Source organism: Lissotriton helveticus, chromosome 11 (genome assembly GCF_964261635.1).
Source record: "Lissotriton helveticus chromosome 11, aLisHel1.1, whole genome shotgun sequence".
Classification (NCBI taxonomy): domain Eukaryota; kingdom Metazoa; phylum Chordata; class Amphibia; order Caudata; family Salamandridae; genus Lissotriton; species Lissotriton helveticus.
In genome coordinates this window covers 841,201,144-841,226,805 of record NC_136072.1, presented here as the reverse complement: position 1 = coordinate 841,226,805, position 25,662 = coordinate 841,201,144, and the positions used below count along the sequence as shown (strand labels likewise).

Sequence of the window (25,662 nt, the reverse complement as noted above, 5' to 3'; positions counted from 1 at the left end):
ATAGCAACGCCTCAGGGATGGGGGAGAACAATGGGGAAGGCAGAGAGGAAAAACGTGCACAATCCCAGCCCAAAACATTAAAACGTCTGCTGCTGCAAAATGATCCTTTTCTTTTATACAATAAATATATAAGATAAATATTTCAGAGTGAGATGCATTACTGTACTTTTGAGATATAAAAGTGTCCCTCCTGCATTTCCAGGCAAGGACTCCCCAGAAGGCAGACTGGTACACCAAATAGCTAATAGCATGAGGACAGAGGAAAATATTCCTCTGGGAAGGGCAGAAGCCCGCTCAATATATATTTTAAAGAACTGCAAAATCATCTTGCAGATAGCGGTGCTGTCAAAGCAGACCAAAACAGTGAAGGAACACTAGGAAGACGAACAGAAAAACGAACAAGTATTGGCAAACCTGTAGCTCTGGAGTTGTCTGTCAGCATTTGCTTTGTCAAAGATTTTTTGGGGTTTTGTCAAGGTTTTAGCAACACTTGATTGTTTGGGAAGCTGCCCGGCCCAAATCAGTCTAAATAACAGATGGATAAGGATGTTTCCTGATAAAAGGGCAGAATGCTGTCTCTTACAGTGTAGTTTGTCAATGGCTGAAGTCGGCTGACCTACTGGCCCATCAGGGCCGGCTCTAGGCTCACGGAGGCCCTGAGCAGGGAGTGTAGGTAGGGGGCCCGAGGCCGCCAAATCCCTGCCAGGGGCCACCACGCAAATATGTATCTAAGGATATATATTGACGTGGCGGCCCCTGGGGTTTGGCGGCCCTGTGCAGGTGCACAGCTTGCACATGCCTTAGGCCGGCCCTGGGCCCATGCTGTATGCGGCAATGGGTCAGAGAAAAAAAGTGAATGACACAATAAGAGACCAGTGAATGACGAGGGCGGAATGAAAGCCCCTATAAATAGGTTTTAATTTCTATGCCTATAATTTTAGTGAAATCCAGGTTGAAACTAGTCCTAAAATCTCCAGATTGCAAGTGGCGACTCTATTTTTTCCCCAACCTCCTCAACCCTACTTTCCAGGGACGAAGAGTTTGCTTCTGACTCTTACTGGCTCATAGGGATCTCTTGACAGTGGTGACTAGAGTCCATATTGCACCCCCATATCTTAAAATTAGTCAAATTTCCTTCATTTCTATGTAGTTTCCCTCCTTTTGAACCCTCCAATCCAAGTTCATTTGGGCTTTCTAAGATAGGCCTTCTGACGCAACAAGTCTCTCTTTCTCAGGTTTGTGTGAATGATGCTGCAGCAAATGTTGCTTGTATGTCGCTTGCTCAGACAAAGTGGAGGCCTGTTCTAAGAGTTTACCAAATGTTCTTTATGTTCCATTGGAAGATATGCAAGAAAAAACAAGCAAAAACAAAACATCAAAAGTCTAGATTTGGCAACGTCCTTCAGAAACATGCAATTTTATGCTCCTTGATGCTGATTTATAATTTGCAAAGATGAACTCTTCTTTTTAAACGCAGACTGCGATTAACATGTTTATGGTCTATCCTTGACAGCACAGCTATGACCAGACATTTATATGAGCATCACTAGATAGAGGCTTTTGCTCCGCCCACATGTTGGGAGACTGGAGTATATGTTTTGATTGGGCAGAAATGGTGCGCTTTCACAAAAAAAGTGCTTGCCGTCCAAACAGGTGTGAACATTTTGTTTATTTATCCAGCTGGCTAAGCTTGAACTTTCAAGGGCATACAAATGCCATTAGCATGCTATTAACGTGTCGTGGATAAATAGATAATTTATGCTGTAGAAATATTGTTTTGGTCGGATTTATATTGTATTGCACCACCATAGATGTAGCCAATAAACGATCTCAGTCATATACAGACATAACAGGGCTGAGCTGATTGCTTTTTTGCCGCTTTTCTTGTTCCAAGCTTTTATTCGACATTTTGTCATAAAGCCAACACATCAAAAATACATCAAAAAAATACATTTAAACATAATCCTTAAAAGCAGCAACTAAATTGCAGTAAAAAGAGATACAGAGTTCTCAAGTATACATTCCCTATGCCAAGTCGAGTTATATACAATTCGTGCCAAGTTATTTGTAATTCGTAATACAGTGTATTGCGTTATCACTTTTTACATTTCATTATTACCTTGAGGAGATTATCAGACCTATTGTTAAAAAACAGAGTAAACAACTATATACAATCTATAAATACTTAAAAAGCCAGTGTTAAAAAGTAGATTTATATCTATGTTTTAAGACCATGCTTTTTTCTTATCAAGCAGATACTGTAGAGAAATCGACTGACTCCAAAGATTATCAGGCGAATAGTTGAAGATCTAAGTATTCTTTCTGCCTCATTATATGAACGTATGCCCAAGTTTTTACAAAGGGGTTTAATCCATTTTGTACGTTGGAGTCTATACATTGGGCAAAAGAAAAGGATGTGTGCCTCATCTTCCCTGTGATTCAAATCACACAATTTGCAGAGTGAGTTAGACCTATTAGGATTAGGATTTCCCCACCTACAGGTGTTGGCGTTTATTTGTAGGACCCCGTACCTATACTGAAGATACATGGTTTTGGCCAGGGGTGGTTCCACCTCGTCCATAAATTGCTCAAATATGGGGGTGTCCTTAAAATGCAAAAACTTGATTGTTAGTGAACCAGTGGCACATTCCTGTATGTTAGTGTTCATATAATACCAGAAAGCAAATTTTACCTGGTCTTTAGAGTTTGATTGCATGATTGTTGGGTTTGTCCAAAAGTGCGAGAGGCCTATTTTAGTAAGCCATAAGGATATATGTCTCAACCACTTAATTGAGTTGTATGTGTCTAATTTCATGACTTCCATCAGTCCCATTCTGTAGTCTGCAAGTTCCGGGGTAGTCCATAATCTCACCCAATAAATCAGTGGCCTCAACCAACACAAATAGTCTGTGCGTTTTAGGTTAATGTCTAAAAAAACAGGAACTAAAGGTGTTCTGTTTGGGAGCCTAAGCAAACGCCTAAAATACACATTTTCCTCTAACTGGAATGTTTGATCAGAGTGAGGTCCCCAGATCTCGGCACCATATAGGGCCGCAGATTGTGCTTTAGCTTTAAACACTTCAATCGCAGGTGTTATAGCTTTTGAAGAACTCCCTCCGTGGATTTTTAAGATAGGGAGGGAGTTATGCTTTAGTATCAGTCTGCTTTTTTCAAGCTGGTTTAACCAGGACAGTTTACTATCAAACCTGATACCCAAATAATCAAAGTTTTCTACGTACTCCAGTTTAGTGTTGTTTAGTGCCAAGTTTTTCTTAAAAGATTTTGGGGGATTAATAGCCATATATTTGGTTTTAGTTGAGTTAATTTCTAACCCCTTCTTTTTGCAATAACTATCAAATTGATTTATTAGGTTTTGTAAACCTTTGGGAGTTTGGGATATTAAAATGGTGTCATCAGCAAAAAGAAGCGCTGTAATTGCCTCATTGCATAATTTGGGGGAATCGTGGTTACACTGTGCCAGGTAGGGGGGGATATCATTTCCGAACAAGGAAAAGAGGGTCGGGCCAACACGCACCCTTGCCTTACCCCCCGTCTAACTGGTATTGCTTGGGTAAGTTCACCATTTCTTCCCCATCTTATTTTTGCAAAATTGTCAGTATGGAGTTTTATGAGGTTAGACAGCAGTTCTTCCGGGACACCCATGTTCCTTAAGGTATTCCACAGCAGGGTACGAGGGACAAGATCAAACGCTGCGCGTAGATCCATGAATGCCACATATATACTGCACTTCTTTATTTGGACATATTTCCAACAAATACACATAAACCTGTGTACCTGATCTACAGTACTTGTTCTAATTCTAAAGCCCGCTTGATATTTCGAGAGGATCTTAGTTTCCTCTATCCAATCTAAAAGACGATTTAAAATATGTCTGGCAAATTTTTTTTGTAAAATATCAATTAAACTTATCGGTCTGTAGTTACCGGGATTGTAACGGTCTCCTTTTTTAAAAATGGTGACTATTTCCGCCCCCTTCCAAGATTCCGGGATTGGAGTACCATACAAAATGGAATTACACAAAAAGTTAATGTAGGGGCACCATACTTCAATGTCATGAATAAACAGATCGCCTGGTAATTTGTCAGGCCCTGGCGCCTTACCCGCCTTAACTGCCTTTATTGCACGAATTGTCTCATCAATGGTGAATTTTTCCGGGTGAAGATAAGAGGAAGGAGATTCGATGCTGGTGTAATCTAGGGGCACCTCGGTTGCATCATATAATTTGAAGAAGTGGTCATACCAAACCTTTTCATCTAGAAAGAAATCTCTATTGGAGCTCCCCGATTTATTGTTTTTAGTTATCAAGCTCCAAAAGGTGCATTGATCGTGCTTCCTAGCTGCATTTAAAAGATCTTCCCAGATTGAGTCATCCCACTCTTTTTTTGCTCTAGAGAGGAGTTTTTTGTATTCAACTCTACATTCTCGCACCCTCTTCTGATCTTTAGATTTTACGGCTTTAATTAAGTTACCTTTGGCTAGACGACACTGTTTATTGTACCATGGTGTCTCCAGTTCCAATTGCCGTTTTATATTGCCTTTTTTATTACTGCAAGTTTTACTCAGAAGGGGGATTAATTCCTCTACTAAGTGATGATGCATTTTGAGGACTTCGTGGGATCCCATAGATAGGTCTTTATATGAGGAGACAGTGTTAGAGAAGATGTTATAAATACCTAAAAGTATATCCTCCTTTGCCAGGATATGAGGCCATTTTAGGGCTTTCCTATTGTTTGAGACCTCTACCTCTCCCACCTCAATGTCTGGTTCCGGTCCACTGTCTAATGATAGGAATGCTTTGGAGAGTAGCCCTACCTGTAAAGGGAAATGGTCACTTTCTGATCTGGTCACAACAGTAAAGGTCAACAACAAGTGCCACAAGTTAACAGTGATCAATACAAAATCAATAAGTGATTTAGAATTCCCTTTGCTATAAGTATAATTAGAAGGTTTATCTGGGTCCAGTCTACCATTGCAGGCCCTTAGATTGTGAGATACCATCAGCTCGTAAATCTGCATGACTGCCTCTGAGCTTTTAACTGCTCTTACAGTGTCTAGACAAGGTATATTGTAGGCCCTATCCTCGTTTTCTAATACATTTTCTAGCCCCAGCACAGGCTCAAATTGACAGTTAAAATCCCCTCCTATAATTATTTGGGAGTTCTGCTCTAAGGTGCTCAGATACGAACTTAACTGTTCCACAACCAATGATTTCTTTTTCTGTGGATTTGGTCTATTATAGATATTTATCAAATAGATGTCTCCAGTATCCTTTGTGGTGATCTTCACCCCGAGCAAGTCTTTTGAACCAATATTACAAGGTGAAACAACAACATTCAGACATACTTTTATCCAAACTATCAGGCCCCCTGAGGGTCTACCTCTTACAGATGCAATTGCCCCACAATAAAATGCTTTGTATCCAAGTCTGTGCACCATGTTAATTGCCCAAGTTTCTTGAAGAAGAATAATATCATACTCTTCCATAAAGGAGCTCCAGTTCCTATCGCACAGGTTTCTAGACAGCCCTGCGATGTTCCATGACAAGATTTTCATATCACGATTTAAATTGCATGGTGCTAAGATACTGGGGCAAATATTACCCGCACTAGGTATACCTAGTATTACCCCTTCATTAGGGTCATCAGAAAACTCATGGGGAGATGCGGAAACCTGCAACTCAATGGGTACCACTAATGGCCTATCTATAGCGTTTACATGACTACAATTCACTGTATCCCTTCCTAGATGTTCTTCGAGGGGACTAATAGGCAGAGCTCTAGGCTGTAAACTTCCGGGAGTGTCAGATATAGAAAGCATGACACGAGTATTTTCAGTCAATTTTGCGCAATGGTTCCCTGATTGACTATTGGACAAGGAGGGTAAAGGCTCATATAGGCCGCCTTTTCCTTCTTGTCAGTTACCCCACCATGACCAGTTATTGTCCCCATCCATATTTCCTGGGAACATTCTTCCTACTGGGGTTGGTGGATCAAAGAATGAGTACCTGTTATTCGTCAGGCCTGATCGTGATGAATCTCTTGTATCTTGGGGCCACTGCATAGGGTAAAAATAACTGAGATCACGGGTACCAATTCCTAAATGCCCTCCTCTTTGATTCTGGCCATAAACAAGGTGAGCAACAGAGGGATCCTTAAAATTAACCAAAATACAATCCCCTGCTATATCTTTCGGTCTAGTGCCTAGCCAACTAATTCTTCGTACCTGAATAACATGGCAGTTAACAGAATATGGCAAGGGTCTGTTTTCTCTAAGCCAATATAAGGTCTTGTTCTTCAACTCGTCGTATGACTCCCTTTTATTAGGTTTCAAGGGGGGGACCCCAGTTAACACAACTACATATGGTTGACATCCCGGTGGAAGGTGTGCATTTGGGGTCTTTTTCAATACTGGTTTATCTCTAATATGATTAACAACTTGAGCATTAATGTCCGAGCCACAATTGGTAGAATAAGTAAGAAAATCAGTCCCATTAACTGGTTTAGATGGTACCAGGGCTTGATTAATAATAGTTTTATTCACCGAGTTTACTTTACGTGGTGCAGGTTTCGGGGGAACAATCAACTTGGTTCCTCCGTTAGTTGGGTTTGCCTTGGCAGACTCAGATTGATTTCCCCTTAAAGCATTATTTGATTCATTATTAGATTCATTCTGATCTGTCACAGTGTCTTTTCTGAATCGTCGATGTTGACGAGTTAGGTTTGGTGCAGTGGGGCTAGTTTCCACCCTAGTAGTTTCTCCACCGATCTTGGAATGTAATTTTATCAAGGATTTCACGGCAAAAAAATTGTCCAATGAGGTTTGTTCAAATTTGTCCAAACGTTCTGTTAGCCCTTTTATTTTTTCGATAACTGGTGAAAGCAAAGTTGACATAAGCGTTTGGATCTGGTCAAGGAGCGGGTTCATGGCTGGTGTGTTATTCTGGCAAATTATGGATTCCAGATCCTGCGTTTGACCAAGTATGACATAATGATCATCCCCCATTTGTGTGTTACTTGTTTCTGGCCTCGTATTCGTTGTTTCTGGCACTATAGATTTACAATCAGGACCTCCATTCATGTAGTTCCTACGAATTCTCTTGAGTGTCTTTAATCTATACGCTTTCCTCGGTGTAACCACTCTCTTCCTTTTGGTAACAACGCGTCTTACTTTTGGCGTCGGGAGTGTGGGAGCTAACCCTGGAGGCGTATCATGTATTAAAATTACGGGTAGTGCCGGCGGGATGGCTGTTGTGTTATCTGAACGGTTATTTGTATTAGTATTAGTATAACCTTGGATTCTGTTTAAAGGTGCAGAGTCTGGGACAATATCAAAAGCGCCATTAGCTTGCCTAATATCGACAGCGCAAGGTTGCAAATGACCAGTTGGTGCGGGGCTTAAGAGTTCAACTGGGGTTATATTCACTGGGGATGTGGCACGTGCTAGTGATCCCAAAGATGAACGTTTTTGTGCCAAGAATTCACGTGATAGTCTACGTTCTGCCATAATGATTTCCTTTTCTACAACGGACACCGCACGAGTGATAATATTATCCATTGTGCACGTTGTTGAGTTCCCCCCTCGTCTAGAACTTCTTCCTGAACGGGTGGACATTGGGGAGTATGAAGACATACGTGATTACAGGAATGTAATTATGGCACCCACATCAGCAAATCAAATGGTTTTACCTCAGTTGTTAGGGGGGTGGCCCGTCCCGGCCCCTGCTGGCCCCGGACGGCCACAGACGGCCCGCCCTTTGCCCGGGCTTAGCCCGGCGTCCCGCTTGCGTCCCGCAAGACGGTCTCTCCCCTGATGTTATAGGATGGGCGTTGGGGGCGGGGCACGCAGGGGTGCGCTGACCGGATGTCTCGTGGTCAAGCAGGGACTCCTGGGATAGTGAGTCCCTGCCGCGCTACCCCTGCAGCCTCCGCAGATGTTTTTCCTTCCTCTCGGCCGGGCTTCAGCCAAACGGGTGCAGCAACGTTGGTGGGTCACGGATGTCCTCCCACAGCGAAGCGGCTCCCGCGCAGCGGGAGCGGCGAGCAGCAAAGTTCAGCGAAAACCAACAGACGGGGCAAGTACTCTCCCTCGGCGTCTCCTCTCAGAGTTAGGGTCACAAAAGGAAAGCGCTGCTGCTCTCAATTTGACTGATTTGCCGGTGGGGGCGGGGCACGCAGGGGTGCGCTGACCGGATGTCTCGTGGTCAAGCAGGGACTCCTGGGATAGTGAGTCCCTGCCGCGCTACCCCTGCAGCCTCCGCAGATGTTTTTCCTTCCTCTCGGCGGGGCTTCAGCCAAACGGGTGCAGCAACGTTGGTGGGTCACGGATGTCCTCCCACAGCGAAGCGGCGCCCGCGCAGCGGGAGCGGCGAGCAGCAAAGTTCAGCGAAAACCAACAGACGGGGCAAGTACTCTCCCTCGGCGTCTCCTCTCAGAGTTAGGGTCACAAAAGGAAAGCGCTGCTGCTCTCAATTTGACTCATTTGCCGGTGGGGGCGGGGCACGCAGGGGTGCGCTGACCGGATGTCTCGTGGTCAAGCAGGGACTCCTGGGATAGTGAGTCCCTGCCGCGCTACCCCTGCAGCCTCCGCAGATGTTTTTCCTTCCTCTCGGCGGGGCTTCAGCCAAACGGGTGCAGCAACGTTGGTGGGTCACGGATGTCCTCCCACAGCGAAGCGGCTCCCGCGCAGCGGGAGCGGCGAGCAGCAAAGTTCAGCGAAAACCAACAGACGGGGCAAGTACTCGCCCTCGGCGTCTCCTCTCAGAGTTAGGGTCACAAAAGGAAAGCGCTGCTGCTCTCAATTTGACTGATTTGCCGGTGGGGGCGGGGCACGCAGGGGTGCGCTGACCGGATGTCTCGTGGTCAAGCAGGGACTCCTGGGATAGTGAGTCCCTGCCGCGCTACCCCTGCAGCCTCCGCAGATGTTTTTCCTTCCTCTCGGCGGGGCTTCAGCCAAACGGGTGCAGCAACGTTGGGGGGTCACGGATGTCCTCCCACAGCGAAGCGGCTCCCGCGCAGCGGGAGCGGCGAGCAGCAAAGTTCAGCGAAAACCAACAGACGGGGCAAGTACTCTCCCTCGGCGTCTCCTCTCAGAGTTAGGGTCACTAAAGGAAAGCGCTGCTGCTCTCAATTTGACTGATTTGCCGGTGGGGGCGGGGCACGCAGGGGTGCGCTGACCGGATGTCTCGTGGTCAAGCAGGGACTCCTGGGATAGTGAGTCCCTGCCGCGCTACCCCTGCAGCCTCCGCAGATGTTTTTCCTTCCTCTCGGCGGGGCTTCAGCCAAACGGGTGCAGCAATGTTGGTGGGTCACGGATGTCCTCCCACAGCGAAGCGGCTCCCGCGCAGCGGGAGCGGCGAGCAGCAAAGTTCAGCGAAAACCAACAGACGGGGCAAGTACTCTCCCTCGGCGTCTCCTCTCAGAGTTAGGGTCACAAAAGGAAAGCGCTGCTGCTCTCAATTTGACTGATTTGCCGGTGGGGGCGGGGCACGCAGGGGTGCGCTGACCGGATGTCTCGTGGTCAAGCAGGGACTCCTGGGATAGTGAGTCCCTGCCGCGCTACCCCTGCAGCCTCCGCAGATGTTTTTCCTTCCTCTCGGCGGGGCTTCAGCCAAACGGGTGCAGCAACGTTGGTGGGTCACGGATGTCCTCCCACAGCGAAGCGGCTCCCGCGCAGCGGGAGCGACGAGCAGCAAAGTTCAGCGAAAACCAACAGACGGGGCAAGTACTCTCCCTCGGCGTCTCCTCTCAGAGTTAGGGTCACAAAAGGAAAGCGCTGCTGCTCTCAATTTGACTGATTTGCCGGTGGGGGCGGGGCACGCAGGGGTGCGCTGACCGGATGTCTCGTGGTCAAGCAGGGACTCCTGGGATAGTGAGTCCCTGCCGCGCTACCCCTGCAGCCTCCGCAGATGTTTTTCCATCCTCGCGGCGGGGCTTCAGCCAAACGGGTGCAGCAACGTTGGTGGGTCACGGATGTCCTCCCACAGTGAAGCGGCTCCCGCGCAGCAGGAGCGGCGAGCAGCAAAGTTCAGCGAAAACCAACAGACGGGGCAAGTACTCTCCCTCGGCGTCTCCTCTCAGAGTTAGGGTCACAAAAGGAAAGCGCTGCTGCTCTCAATTTGACTGATTTGCCGGTGGGGGCGGGGCACGCAGGGGTGCGCTGACCGGATGTCTCGTGGTCAAGCAGGGACTCCTGGGATAGTGAGTCCCTGCCGCGCTACCCCTGCAGCCTCCGCAGATGTTTTTCCTTCCTCTCGGCGGGGCTTCAGCCAAACGGGTGCAGCAACGTTGGTGGGTCACGGATGTCCTCCCACAGCGAAGCGGCTCCCGCGCAGCGGGAGCGGCGAGCAGCAAAGTTCAGCGAAAACCAACTACAAAGCCAAACTACAAAGCCAATTCTTACACTGGAAAGGAAACAAGCTACCGGGGACCGGTTTCTGGCATTTCAGCCTCTTCGGCCCGGCTTGCTTGAATCCTGATGGTGCAGTGAGCAAGGGACTCCCAGTGTAAGAATTGGCTTTTGTAGTCTGGTCTGCCCTGTTCCCATGATGCACTGGGCCAGGGACAGACTAATTTGCATACAGCCAGGTTCTGAAACTGGGATGGTGCAATGAGCTAAAAAACGGTGTTGGATCTAGCCCTGATCTCTTGACTGGGTGAGAGTACTCTGCTTAATTCAGAGACTCTGTCCATCACCACCCCTTGTTGTAAATAATTTTGTCCACCCTAAGCGTGGAAGGGCATACTCAGATGTGAGTCCCTTGCTCATTGCACCATCAGGATTCAAGCAAGCCGGGCCGAAGACGCCTGAAATGGCAGAAACCGGTCCCCGGAAGCTTGTTTCCTTCCCAGTGTAAGAATTGGCTTTTGTAGTCTGGTCTGCCCTGTTCCCATGATGCACTGGGCCAGGGACAGACTAGTTTGCATACAGCCAGGTTCTGAAACTGGGATGGTGCAATGAGCTAAAAAACGGTGTTGGATCTAGCCCTGATCTCTTGACTGGGTGAGAGTACTCTGCTTAATTCAGAGACTCTGTCCATCACCACCCCTTGTTGTAAATAATTTTGTCCACCCTAAGCGTGGAAGGGTATACTCAGATGTGAGTCCCTTGCTCATTGCACCATCAGGATTCAAGCAAGCTGGGCCGAAGACGCCTGAAATGGCAGAAACCGGTCCCCGGAAGCTTGTTTCCTTCCCAGTGTAAGAATTGGCTTTTGTAGTCTGGTCTGCCCTGTTCCCATGATGCACTGGGCCAGGGACAGACTAATTTGCATACAGCCAGGTTCTGAAACTGGGATGGTGCAATGAGCTAAAAAACGGTGTTGGATCTAGCCCTGATCTCTTGACTGGGTGAGAGTACTCTGCTTAATTCAGAGACTCTGTCCATCACCACCCCTTGTTGTAAATAATTTTGTCCACCCTAAGCGTGGAAGGGTATACTCAGATGTGAGTCCCTTGCTCATTGCACCATCAGGATTCAAGCAAGCCGGGCCGAAGACGCCTGAAATGGCAGAAACCGGTCCCCGGAAGCTTGTTTCCTTCCCAGTGTAAGAATTGGCTTTTGTAGTCTGGTCTGCCCTGTTCCCATGATGCACTGGGCCAGGGACAGACTAATTTGCATACAGCCAGGTTCTGAAACTGGGATGGTGCAATGAGCTAAAAAACGGTGTTGGATCTAGCCCTGATCTCTTAACTGGGTGAGAGTACTCTGCTTAATTCAGAGACTCTGTCCATCACCACCCCTTGTTGTAAATAATTTTGTCCACCCCAAGCGTGGAAGGGTATACTCAGATGTGAGTCCCTTGCTCATTGCACCATCAGGATTCAAGCAAGCCGGGCCGAAGACGCCTGAAATGGCAGAAACCGGTCCCCGGAAGCTTGTTTCCTTCCCAGTGTAAGAATTGGCTTTTGTAGTCTGGTCTGCCCTGTTCCCATGATGCACTGGGCCAGGGACAGACTAATTTGCATACAGCCAGGTTCTGAAACTGGGATGGTGCAATGAGCTAAAAAACGGTGTTGGATCTAGCCCTGATCTCTTGACTGGGTGAGAGTACTCTGCTTAATTCAGAGACTCTGTCCATCACCACCCCTTGTTGTAAATAATTTTGTCCACCCTAAGCGTGGAAGGGTATACTCAGATGTGAGTCCCTTGCTCATTGCACCATCAGGATTCAAGCAAGCCGGGCCGAAGACGCCTGAAATGGCAGAAACCGGTCCCCGGAAGCTTGTTTCCTTCCCAGTGTAAGAATTGGCTTTTGTAGTCTGGTCTGCCCTGTTCCCATGATGCACTGGGCCAGTGACAGACTAATTTGCATACAGCCAGGTTCTGAAACTGGGATGGTGCAATGAGCTAAAAAACGGTGTTGGATCTAGCCCTGATCTCTTGACTGGGTGAGAGTACTCTGCTTAATTCAGAGACTCTGTCCATCACCACCCCTTGTTGTAAATCATTTTGTCCACCCTAAGCGTGGAAGGGTATACTCAGATGTGAGTCCCTTGCTCATTGCACCATCAGGATTCAAGCAAGCCGGGCCGAAGACGCCTGAAATGGCAGAAACCGGTCCCCGGAAGCTTGTTTCCTTCCCAGTGTAAGAATTGGCTTTTGTAGTCTGGTCTGCCCTGTTCCCATGAGGCACTGGGCCAGGGACAGACTAATTTGCATACAGCCAGGTTCTGAAACTGGGATGGTGCAATGAGCTAAAAAACGGTGTTGGATCTAGCCCTGATCTCTTGACTGGGTGAGAGTACTCTGCTTAATTCAGAGACTCTGTCCATCACCACCCCTTGTTGTAAATAATTTTGTCCACCCTAAGCGTGGAAGGGTATACTCAGATGTGAGTCCCTTGCTCATTGCACCATCAGGATTCAAGCAAGCCGGGCCGAAGACGCCTGAAATGGCAGAAACCGGTCCCCGGAAGCTTGTTTCCTTCCCAGTGTAAGAATTGGCTTTTGTAGTCTGGTCTGCCCTGTTCCCATGATGCACTGGGCCAGGGACAGACTCATTTGCATACAGCCAGGTTCTGAAACTGGGATGGTGCAATGAGCTAAAAAACGGTGTTGGATCTAGCCCTGATCTCTTGACTGGGTGAGAGTACTCTGCTTAATTCAGAGACTCTGTCCATCACCACCCCTTGTTGTAAATAATTTTCTTTATGTAGGCTGCCTACATAGAGAAAATGCAGAGAGCCCATGACTTGTTTGGTCGGCCCTCTGGGGCCGACCAAACAGTCAGGGCCCACAGCATTGGGCAAGCCACTCCGACCCACCCTCCGGCCAGCCCCCAGCAAGGCATACCATTCTGCTTTTGGGCAGCACGAGAAGCAGAAACATAAAATGTTATACGTAAAATGTTATGTTTCTGCTTCTCGCACTGCGAGAAAGCAGTGAGGCGACACTCCTCTACCATATGGCAGAGGAGCTGTCCCTGCGTGTAAGCACTGCAGCTTTTTGCTCCCTATACTCTCGTTTCGGATTTAGGTCTTAAGAGCTTGATTTAAAAAGATTTTACAGTGAGTTATTGTGTGTTATGCCTGTCTTACTTGTGAATTATTATGGAATATCCACATCTGATTTTCAAAGCATTTCCTATGAATAATTGAGTCCTATTCAGGTTAGGGGTGATTTCTTGAATATTCAGGAACAAGACAAGTTTGCCCACAGAAACACATACATTTTGCGATTTACAATGTTTTTTCTTCAGGAACCATTAGGCAATGTTTTTTGTTACATCTCCCCTACATTGGTAGAAATACAAGCATGCTTTGCAGAGTTTGAGGTAAACAAATCTTCCCGTACCTAAAAAATTGTTTATAGCAGGCTCCAGTACCTTTTCACAATTTTTTATAATATCTTATAAAGTACACACTTGTTCGTCAATGAATACATTTCTCTCAAATTTGGTCCTTAAGTGAAACAATATGTTTTAATAATTTTAATAAGAGTTCTAAAAATAGTAGATAACAGTTTTCCAATCTGTAAATTCTAAAATAATGTCAGTCACTGATATCAATCCACAGTAGAGTAATTGTAATGCAAGCATTCATAATTTGCTAAATTAGTATAGAACACATTTATCAAATATGAAAGTACAAAATGTGCCATTCACTGGTATCATCCAACCTTTACAGTCACGAGAGTGAAAATTCTTCTAATTACTTGGCTCCTCTCCACATTATATGATAGTTCTGGAATTACCACCAATATGCACCCATGATTGACTGAAAGCCAGCAGATATTAATATTTTTACAATGCATTGTGTTAAAATATGCAAATATTCCCACCTCTGACAGCTTAGTATACTAAAGCAGGCTTTACTCATAGAAAACCCTCTTCACGTTAAATAATTATTCATCTGTTCTGGGCTCATGGTAGGCATGTTTTCTTCCATGTAGGACCAACCCTCTGCTCATGTGAATACGTTGGTATTGATTTGCGACAAATCAATTGCGTGAAATGCCAAAAGCGCTTTGAAAAAATTGCATGCCAGTGTCCTTTGCAAAGCGATGTGCTTCTTTGGCAATGAGGACGCAAGAAGAATCGGATGGTTTCCTATAAGCTAGAGTATATACATTAAATGAATTTTAGAATGAGTGGTGAGTAATACGCAGGCCTATCACATGTCAGGCAGTGTTGGGCTGGCCTTTCAAGGCAGTTTGGTACTGTCACATTGGCCAGCTTCAAAGGGCCAGTTTGTGGCCTGTTTTTTGGTCCCGTCACGGCCAGTCCGGCACTGATATCAGTTCTAAGTGTGTGCAACTTTGCACTTTGGCACAGACGCAGCCTGTCTGTTGCAGGGATGAAACACATGCCCTGCAAACCCTGGGATATATGGGAGACTCAGGAGCCTCTCATCACTTTCTGCGGTAGGTGTTGGGGGGGCAACATTTTGGATTACACCACTGCTCTGTTGATACCCTCTACCAAGAGGCTGGGAATCTGCACGTTAACAGAGAACAGACACACAGCTTCTCCTTGCAAATGGCAGAAAAAGGAAATGCTTTCAATGTTATTTTATTTATTTGTGGTATTTGTATAGCGTGCACCTAGCCTAATTGTCAACATAACTCTTCACAAAGAACAGGAACAAGTAAACAGTGAAATAACCTGAAGAAGGCAGTGACACTATGAGGAGGAGGAGCGACAGACTTAGATAGACATCGAGGTACATGTTGAGTCTTTTTTTAAATTTCTTTATTAACATTTCAAACGACCAACAGCCATTGACATCTTATGGCAGCAGCTTTGTTCAGTTTATGATCTCAGAGTTCGTATTCATTTCGTCCCAATATACTTTCCACGAATTATGACATTTCATCTCCCTTTTCGGACACAATCTCACCTTGTTGGGTGGGTTATATCAACCATCTGTACTATGAGTGCATGTTATAATTCCTTTGTAGTCCATCACTGAAATGTGGAGGGGCAAAGAAAAACAAAACAGAACAGCTCCACTTCTAGTAGCATTAACAACACCGAGTACAGCCAATTACATGCCATTTGTACTTCCGCATTCCCACCCTCTTGATTCCAATCATCTATTAGGTTACAATTAGAAGTATATTGTCAGGTCCCTTCCCATGTTCTCTCCAATCACTTGCAGTATGGGTAGTCCTTGGTTATTGTCTGTCGCTCTGATTTCCCACACGAGTCCCCCTCAGTGTAGTATGCAATTATTCAGCTTTCTCAGTCTGCTCTCCCTTAGGGAGTTCCAGCAGCGCCGGCATCATAGTACTGCAAGAGAGCAAGTCATCCGCCACCCTTTCATCCTTGCAGGTTCTCCGCATATGCATCTCCTCTGCTCCCACCCACTCCGGCATGGCCTTTCTACAGTCCCTTTGTGCTGGGGGTCTAGCACTCAGCCAGCCTATCGCTATTCGCCGTTTAGCTACTATACCTCCAAACATCGCAAAGCGCTTACTCAGTTTTATCTTCGGGCTATTTGGGAGCAGTCCCAGCATGCACTGTTTGATCAAGTACTCCACCACCCAGCCTGTTGCATGTTTGATGTGATGCAGCATTGCCCTCCAATAGATCGCAATATCCAGGCAGCGTAACACCACGTGCAGGAAATCTGCCATATATGTGCCGCACTTGGCAGGACTCTGGGACCTGTTGGGATATATAGTATGTAGCCTCTTAGGAGAGATGTAAACCATGTTTACAGCGTAGTATTGAGTCAACTTTAACCTCGCACTAATCAACACCTTGCGCACTCTTGCGTGAATGTTAAGCCAATCTCTGGGCAAAAGGGTTTCCTCACACACACTCTGCTAAGTGTCCTCTGTTCATAGCAGCACTAGTCATCTATACATGAGTAATGCGCAATATATGTGCGTTATGAACCTGTGCCCAGCCGCCAAGGAAAGCATGGTCACTAGGGTCTGTGTGGGCTCAGGGGCTCTGGAAACAACGGCCATAGCTGTCGTCTCAATCAAGTCCTGTAGAGTGATGAACTGGCCCTCTGGGTAAAGGTACAACAGCATTATACAGCACCCCTCCTGCCATTTGTCAACAGCCATTGTCCGAGCTATTTGTTCGAACTGTCATAATATCCATAAGTCCAGATCCGGGGCATATGGCACACATCCAATCACTCTCTGCACCGCTCTCTCCTGTAGACGAACCAGAAGGTGTATCAGGTGTGGAAAAGTAATGGGCATGTCTCTTCCCCTCATTAGCAGGGCACCAAGTTGGTATCCATCATGTGTACCCTTCAACAGCGTTTTCTCCCCGTTAGCCTCTAGCGATTGTATGGCATGCTGCAGGTGTGCCGCAAGATAATAAAGTTCCAAATCCGGGACCTCCATCCCGCTCCTGTCCCATTCCCTCTATTAAGAGTATTAAGGCCTATTCTGGAGCATTTGCCAGCCCAGAGGAGTTCTATGAACAAGACATCTAGGTCACAGAACACCTGGGGATTTCTGAATAAAAAAGTGGTATTTTGGATCTTACCATAAGTACAATTGCAGTCTCCCATCTGCCTGAATTTGTGGTCTCCATGAATGCAAAGATTCATGCTCATATTTCAGATCCACAAGAAAAGCAGAAGTGTGTTAATGTTCATGTCCTGCATTCTTGTTTCAGTCTTTGGTGCATCATTTCCTAGCCCACTTTGTGGCAAGGTTATGTTGCAAACTACATTGGTGAAGTAGATTACTGTCCTGTGAATAGAACCCAACAAAGCAGCCTAAGTGTATACGCATACAATTAAGGAACCCCAACCGCAAACATTCTCTTGTCACCCATACATTTACAGGTAACATTGGTGTGCAGTTCTTGCCACCATGCTTGACACCAAATCTTAGTCATTAGTTCACCCTCAACAAGGATTGCTGCACCAGGAGACCCAGCATAACAAGACAACAACAGAACTCTTTTCTTCTAAAACACAAGTTTAGCACTATAAGTAGTTGTGCTCCTAAACTGTAGCACCAAACAGCCAGTAAGTAAAACACAGTCATTCGGGATCTTCTGCTTCTTTGGTGCACGCGGCAGACCCATAGGGTCACTGAGAGGGTAGGCATCTTGCAGCCCACCTCCCAAGAACCAAGGTTCACATGTTTCCCAGGCAGTGGTACAATGTTCAACTCACAATGATGATGAAGCAATCGCTGAAAAACTGCTCCAGTACCACTTCCCAGTTTGTAGAACCTGTGACCAAGCTTAAGGCCACAGACAGCACTATCTTCCACTTCTGTATACATTATGAAGATGACCGAGCCCATGAAAATCATTGAAAAGCTCAACAAAAATGTATCAGAATGTTCCCAAACAAGTAAAAGCACCGTTCCTGTGTAAATAAGAAAGACACTAATCCCACTGTGAAAATTATGTTTAGGGGGTGTTATGGTTGAAACCAAACCTCAGTAGTGAAATACACTAGTTAAGATATCAAGACTCCATTAACTGCCTCAGTGCAGTGCTTATTGTAATACACAAGGAACCATAGGTATGATTGATGACATCAGAAAGGGCATCACTGATGAAATGGTCTAATACATAATCAGAGACATCCTCAGACACTTAGAGTCCAATTCAAAAAGGTTTTTCTGTGAGTAATTGTGGATTACTCCTAACATAACTGTGACATATTACTGAATTTCCAGAAGTAAGACAAGCTTAGGTAGCAAAGCAACTTTGGGATTTGGTCTCTCGAAGTCTGAGAAACACTTGCACAATTTGTAAAACTGTAAGTTTCTGGGCCCAAGGTCATCCACTGCAGCTGGCACCACCCACAGTTCCTGCCACTGTTGCCAAATGCAAGTGCCAACTGTACTTACTAATCCTCACACTTAAAGCATTGTAACATTTTTGGCAATTCTAGATCCCCCAATCTGGAAATGCTAGTTCTGTATATGTTATTTAGCATGCTCAAATATAAGCAAAGAGCACCATCATGTAGTGTATTCTCATAAGTACCAGTGTTTAAAAATAAGTGTCCATGCCAAGCACTGCCAAACACCGGTACAAATTAAGAACTATACACACTCCGTGTAAAGCACACTTTCCCAAAATTGATTAAGATAATTATTGGTGATAATAAATACTGCATAGACCTTTCCCTGCTTTTGGAGTCATCACTGAGTGACCTCTCGCATGGCTTATGAAGCCACTCAGTACCGAACTGGGTGGCTGTGGGAATATGTGGAGAAGAGAGCCATAGACAACATTATCTTTTGTCCCCTCTCAACAGCTCATTTCCACCTGCAAAGGAAAGGAGGATATGGGAGTGGGATCTGGAAAACAGGAGGCGGGAACCCCAAAAGGTCCTCTATATGACCTGTAGCCATGCTAATATGAGCTCCACACTGTAATGAATGTGCTTTTCGCTAAAAGAACACACTCTAACCCAACACCCCCAAAAGGCAAGGCAAGACTTCGCACTTCCTTAAGGCGGGGTAAGAAAACACACCTAAATGTAGGTAAAATAACACGTACACGTTTATTGATGCAATATTTTAGAAAGGTAGGCCGAATATATCAATCATGGCAGACTCCCATATATCAAGTAAGTAATTAAAATAAACTATTAAAATAGAATGCAATATGTACACAGGTAGCAAAGAATAGAAAATATATACAAGAGAGAGAGAAAAGAGAGTGTGGTTAGGAACACCTCACCGACTGATTCTGCAACATCCTTCACAACTCCAGTTGTAGGACGTCCTTTTCAACAGCCCAGGGAGGAGTTTGGTCGGGACCCAAGTTCCAGCACAAATCCACAGCAATATGTCTATTTTGTGGTAAACTTCCACCTGGCCCACGAAAGCTTCCAGCTTTAATACCATTTTTCAACGTTGGACGAAGCTTCTAGAAAACCCTGCCCCTTTCTCATTGGAAAAAAACCGAGCTGGCTGGTACCAGTCTGCGTCAAGGCCAATACAGTTGCTGGCCAAGCCTCTGTATTTTGACTTCAAGGCAGAGTTGCACAATCTACAGATAATATCCAGTTCACTCTGGTCGGTGAGGAGCAAAAAACAAGTGAGGAGCAGAAAAACATGCCCTCCCCACTTTGCAGCTACGTGCGAGCACAGAACATGGTGTCAGTTATGAAAATGGAGTCAGTTATGCAGACGCTGCCCTCCACACAGAGAAGCCTAAAGCAAGGTAGAGTTAGGAAGCAAGATGACATGAGGCCATGTCAGAGCCAATAGTAAGCACTGCCGTGAAGCGAAGTAAAGTCAAAGAGCAAGAAGACATGAGGCCATGTCAAAGCCAATAGTAAGAACTCATATTAAAATATACTGTTCTACTCCGTGACGGCTCCCACTGATACAAGGCCGTCCTACATTAAGGCTAGGATAAAATAACACACTAAAGTCAGTCTAAGATGGTGGTAGTCGACAGTCAGCATGGGGTGCTCAACCACAAGGGTGGCTCTTTTACTACACACGCAGAACCAAGATACCCTCCATGCCACCCTGAAATGTGTTTTAGTGATTGATGGTATGATCTGTACTAAACATGTAGCTGCTACGTTTATCATGTAATTAAGGTTTTTGTTTCCAGTTTTGTGTTTATCCTTCAATGGCATAATGATAATGTACTGTTATTATATTTTCTTAATAAAAATGCATATTTTGCAAATGGTTCCTCTTGCCATCACAGAGTTCTAGAAGATCACTAAAGAGGATTCTTATTGTTAACAATTTTAGTAGTTTAATCAATATTTAGCCTAAGGTGATAGTGGATGTTTTTCATGTCTCAGTCAGATCTACATGGCGAGTTGTTGACCCTTGCCCCGAAAATTCATTGGGGTGCAGGAAGGGGACTTGTGCTATTGTGGCTAGCACGTATCAACCAATGTCAATGCAGATTACGGGCCAGTATTTATGGGACTTTACAGGTTGGGCCTTTAAGAGAGTACAGATTTAGGATCAGCTCTCCCAATTTGAGACCCCCTCAATACACACACACTCAAACGCTCGAGGTCTCGGGCATTTATTTAATTAAACATGTGATAATAAATGTAGGCCTGTCCTTCTCTTCAGTGTTGATTTAATGTTTTGAAAGTGAGTTGTTTGAAGTTTCTTTTGTGGTGTCTTTTGTAGCATCTAGCCAGAGCATATCTCATACCAGTGTACACCAATATCTAACATGATGGTATGTTTCGGTGGTGGTCTTCATGATACTAATCTGTGTTTTATACATTCTCCACCATTTGCAGGCATGCCGCGATTTCTTGGAGTTAGCGGAAACTCATAGTCGGAAATGGCACCGTGTTTTGCAACATGAGCGTGAGCAACGAATTCGCCTGGAAGAGACCATTGAGCAGCTAGCAAAACAACACAACAGTTTGGAACGTGCCTGCCGGGGAGCACCCAACCTATCTTCTGGCCTGAAATGTGTCTCTGGCACCACTAGGGGTAAGCTTAGCTTTACAGGTAGTTGGTTAGATTCAGGCCTTTGCTCACCTTTGGAAATATTAGGCCTCCATGTACTTTCCGTAAACTACTTGACATTTTCAGAAGTTAGCTCTTGTAAGTCATCAATGGGCTATTACAACCCATATATAGCCACCATCGCGATCTGCTTGTAATAATTTTACAGTCTTGGTATGTTTTTACAGTTACATGAACCATGTGCAATAAAACACCAAAATGTGGTAGCCTTTGGTCGTGATTACATAAACAGAGGTCCTGTGCTGCTGGCATAAGCAGACAGCTTCCTTTGGGAGTTCCATGCCATCTATTACATCAATACCAGGAACGAGGGAATACCACTTCTGAGTTTTCTTGGGCTGCTGGCAGTGCACACTAAAGTAGTTCCCTCTGAGCTGGCAAACCCCACAGGCTTTCATCAAAGGTAAAAAGCCAAGAATATTGAAACAGACATTGTACCACATAGGAACACTTAGCTTGGCAAGAACTCTGAAATAGGGGCTGTTCAGTTGATTGCAGGATCAGTGCACAGTGGTTGCTGTGTAGGGCTTTGGGCACAGATTATTGTGAGCAGGTTCTGCCTTCCTCCATCATCGTGTGTTACTGTACAGATCACTTTAAATTTCTGTGACATGGCATGCTGAAGTTTATTGGCTACTAATATGAGAGCTGCAATTGACCAGGTAAAAACAGGATACGGTTTCCTACTTCCTGGGTCATATATGTTTAAAATGGCCTCTTGGTGAGCCTTTAATATCTTTGACTTTAATGATACTTTTGCATCACTCCTGCCAAATGTATTGTTTATGTGGGAACTGAAGAGATCGTTTCAGATGTGAAATCTTTTTTGTTGTCACAAACACTGATTTAGAAACGTTTTTGTCTCCTAACGTAACCCATTTTAGGAGTCAGTAAAATTTTAGCAAGTCCCAAAATATGATTTGCACTGGATAATAATTCACTATTTACAAGAGGCTTGATTTAGGTTTCCCTTCTAAATATTGAATCAGTACCAGCTATATCAATGGTTGGCAACCAAAGATTCTGGTCACAAACCATTGAAAAGTTACGGTCTTCCCAAGTTGGGGGTGATAACTCATTCACAAAGGAAGTGGGGTCCTCTTGGAACCTCTTACCATATGGAAATTGTGGGAAACGTTTTCGGGAGAGTAGGCAGTAGTTCTGGGGACCTCTGCCATGTCTCCCAGAAAGTTTTTTAGAAAGAAAAAAATATTTTAGAAACAGTTTTGTTTCCTTTAAGGAAAAGTGGTTGCTTACATTAAAATCACTTTATAAAAAAAGCATATTATACCTGGGGTTCTGTTGACCCTTGTAGGACCATCCCTCTGGTTTTCACAAATCAAAGTAAGTCATAATTAGTAATCTACTTTATAAATATTAACAAGGTAGGCCGACCTGCGACGAACTCTTATTCGGAATTTTGCAAAGTGGCGTTTTAATGCATAGGGCAATACATACAATTCTTTATAGGTTACAGTGTGTGTGTGTGTGTGAGTGTGTGAGTGCGTGTGTGTGTGTGTGTGTGTATGTATATATTTATGTTTGTGTGTGTATATATGTGTATGTATGTGTGTATATATACATATATAAATATATATATATATATATGGCGGCTCCACTCCTTCAATTATACCCATTCGGGGTAGAAGAAAACAGCACTCGCGGGGTTATGGCTTCAGCAAAGGTTTATTCAAACAAACGCGTTTCGGGACACAATCCCTTCGTCAGTGTTAACAAGTCGACGCACAACGCGATGCCATTTTATGGATACACTCGGGATCAATGACACAGGGATAGGACTGCAACGAACAGTTGTATTTGCCCGCCATCTTTAAACATGCATTTCAACTTCGTGAAAACATTGTTAACTCTGTAATTTCGATTCTGTTCTTCTAACAGTTGATTACGCCGTGTATCGGCAAAATTGTAACTATAGAAAAAATACAATCTACTATTACAAAACTCAAATAAGAGCCTTATAGCCTGGTCGCCTGCACATAATTTTCCTAGTAAACGATGATAATATTTACATCATCGTCAAAAAAACGCTATGATCGTTTAGATCTTAAATACTATTTTCAGTTGGTATCTTGCCGTGTATCGGCAATTGCAGCCCTGAATTTGCCGCAAAAAACTAATAGGATACATACAGACAATTGACCAGGTAAAAGACTCTAACAATCTCAATGCCCCGAATGAAAAATCTCCAATGGTACATCCTAGATCTAATAAACCCTCGTGCATAACACATATAGTTAAATCATTTATCAAAACATCACATTTCAGAATTCAGCATATTTCTAATCATGATACTCACTTTTCGTGATTATCCAAGATGAGAGGCCAGCTCTTCCCCCATATTCAGACCTTGAGGTGCCTTAGTCTCTAAATCGATTATATATTGAGACTCTAGTCTTCTGAGAGTCTGTAATTTATTTCCACCCCGTGGACTTTCCACAACACAGTCTAGGCAGAAAAATCTTAAAAGGTCCCTGTTGCTGTCGTGCTTCATTGCAAAATGCCGGGCTACCGGATACGAAAAATCTCTGTTTGCGATCGCCCGCATATGTTCAAGCACCCTCAATTTAACAGGATTAATGGTGCTGCCAACATATCTAAGTTGGCAGGGACACATTAAACAATAGACAGCATGATCCGTATGGCAAGACATAAATTTATTTATCTTCCTACCCCCTTTACAGCCTTTTACATTATATGTTAAAGTTCTTTTGCTAGATGCGCAGGCTTTGCACTTCCCACAGGGGAAGAAGCCCTTTGCATCTTTTAATGTTCCCTTCTTTTTCCCTATCGGATTTAAATGACTCTGGACCATGTAATCACGTAGAGACCTCGCTTTGCTAAAAGTTATAAGCGGAACCGCTGCTATATCATGACCAACAATCTGGTCGTTTTTTAAAATATGCCAGTGTTTCGTTAGTATAGATCTTAATCTGAAGGAATTGGCTGAATAAGGAGTGATCATACGAAATTTGCCATCAGTAATGGGACGTGTCTTTTTCTCAAAGAGAGAGCTTCGGGATAATTTTCTTACTCTAATCAGAGCATCATTCAAAAGATTCCGCTTGTATCCTCTCTTGGAAAATCTTTCCACACTCTCACTGGCTACCCTTTCAAAATTTTCATCCTGGGTACAATTGCTTCTAAGTCTAAGAAATTCCCCGTAGGGGATGCTGTTTATGAGTTTTCGGGGGTGACTGCTGGAAGCGTGAAGAACGCTATTGCCAGCTGTGGGTTTCCGATACAATTGGGTGCAGATCTTACCCTCCCTCACACTCACTTCAAGGTCCAGATAGTTGACCTTTTCTTTGTTCACCTCTCCCGTGAATCTTAAGTTGCAATTGTTGTTATTAAGCAATGATATATACTCATTGGCCTCTGCCACAGGCCCATCCCATACTAGGAACAAATCATCAATGTACCGACACCAAGCTACCACTTTGTTGTTCCATGTGGTGTTGCTTGGTGCCCAGGCTACCTGCTCCTCCCACCAGCCAACGAATAAATTCGCATAGCTGGGGGCGAAGCAGGAGCCCATCGCCGTGCCAGACAACTGTCTATACAAATCATCCTGAAAGAGAAAGATGTTGTGATGTAAACAGAAATCAATCATTTCAAGCAACATCCTATTGTGCATAGCATATTTCAGCTGTCTCTTGTTCAAAAAATACTCTACGGCATGTAGGCCTTGTTTGTGCTCAATACAAGTATAAAGACTTGTTATGTCTAGAGTTATAAGTACATAAGAAGGTTGCCAGTCCAGATTTTCCACTTTCTCAATAAAATCCGAGGTATCTCTAATATAGGATTTCAAAGAGGATACAAACTCAAACAGGAAATGATCCAGGAATTTGGAGAGATTCTCCGTTAGTCCCCCTATAGAAGAAATGATGGGTCTCCCCGGGGGATTCACAATGTTTTTATGTACTTTGGGGAGATGGTAGAAAGAGGGTAGGGTAGGATTCGTCGTCTTAAGAAATAGATACTCCTCAAGTTCTATCATCTGTTTATCATGCCACTTTTTCAGAAGATCATATAGTGTGTCGATACTCACACGATAGTCTTTCTTACTTATCACGGCATAACAGGTGTTGTCCGATAATTGTCGCATGGCTTCTGTCACGTATTGTTCTCTCGACATGATGACAACGTTGCCTCCTTTGTCGGAGGGTTTGCAAATAATCGAGTTATCCTCTGACAGACTTTTTATGGCCAGTCTTTGTTCTTTCGACGTATTATACGTTTTTTGTTGGGAAGCTTGTTCTGTCCTCATGAGCATCAGATCCCTGATAACCGCATCCGAAAAGGTGTCAATGGCATCAGTGGCGGTTTGAGGAACAAATTTAGATGTTAATTTTAGCCCACTTTTGGGCGCTTCCTGATCCACTTCTATATTTGCCAGTCTCTGAGTTAGAGTATTGGTCATGCTGTTCGTCTCCATGTGACCTTCTGATCTCAGATTCAGATTCTCAAATGCGGTCAGATCATTAACATTTAGGAGGTCGGTATCTTTCTTATTGACTCTCAGATGTTTTGCCTCTTTCGCAGTTGATTTGACCTTGAAAACCAACTGAAAATAGTATTTAAGATCTAAACGATCATAGCGTTTTTTTTTGACGATGATGTAAATATTATCATCGTTTACTAGGAAAATTATGTGCAGGCGACCAGGCTATAAGGCTCTTATATGAGTTTTGTAATAGTAGATTGTATTTTTTCTATAGTT

The 25,662-nt window shown here is 44.5% G+C and overlaps 1 protein-coding gene across 5 annotated transcripts in view; it reads left to right on the top strand.

The window, feature by feature from the left end:
* LOC144792165 (oxysterol-binding protein 2-like) overlaps nt 1-25,662 on the top strand; it is a 1,552,312-nt gene that overhangs the window by 961,791 nt on the left and 564,859 nt on the right. For all 5 annotated transcript variants that reach the window (XM_078667062.1, XM_078667059.1, XM_078667060.1 and 2 more), the window contains one exon: nt 20,684-20,882. In XM_078667062.1, the coding sequence (XP_078523188.1) occupies nt 20,684-20,882 (199 nt within the window). The remainder of the gene's footprint in view (nt 1-20,683; nt 20,883-25,662) is intronic.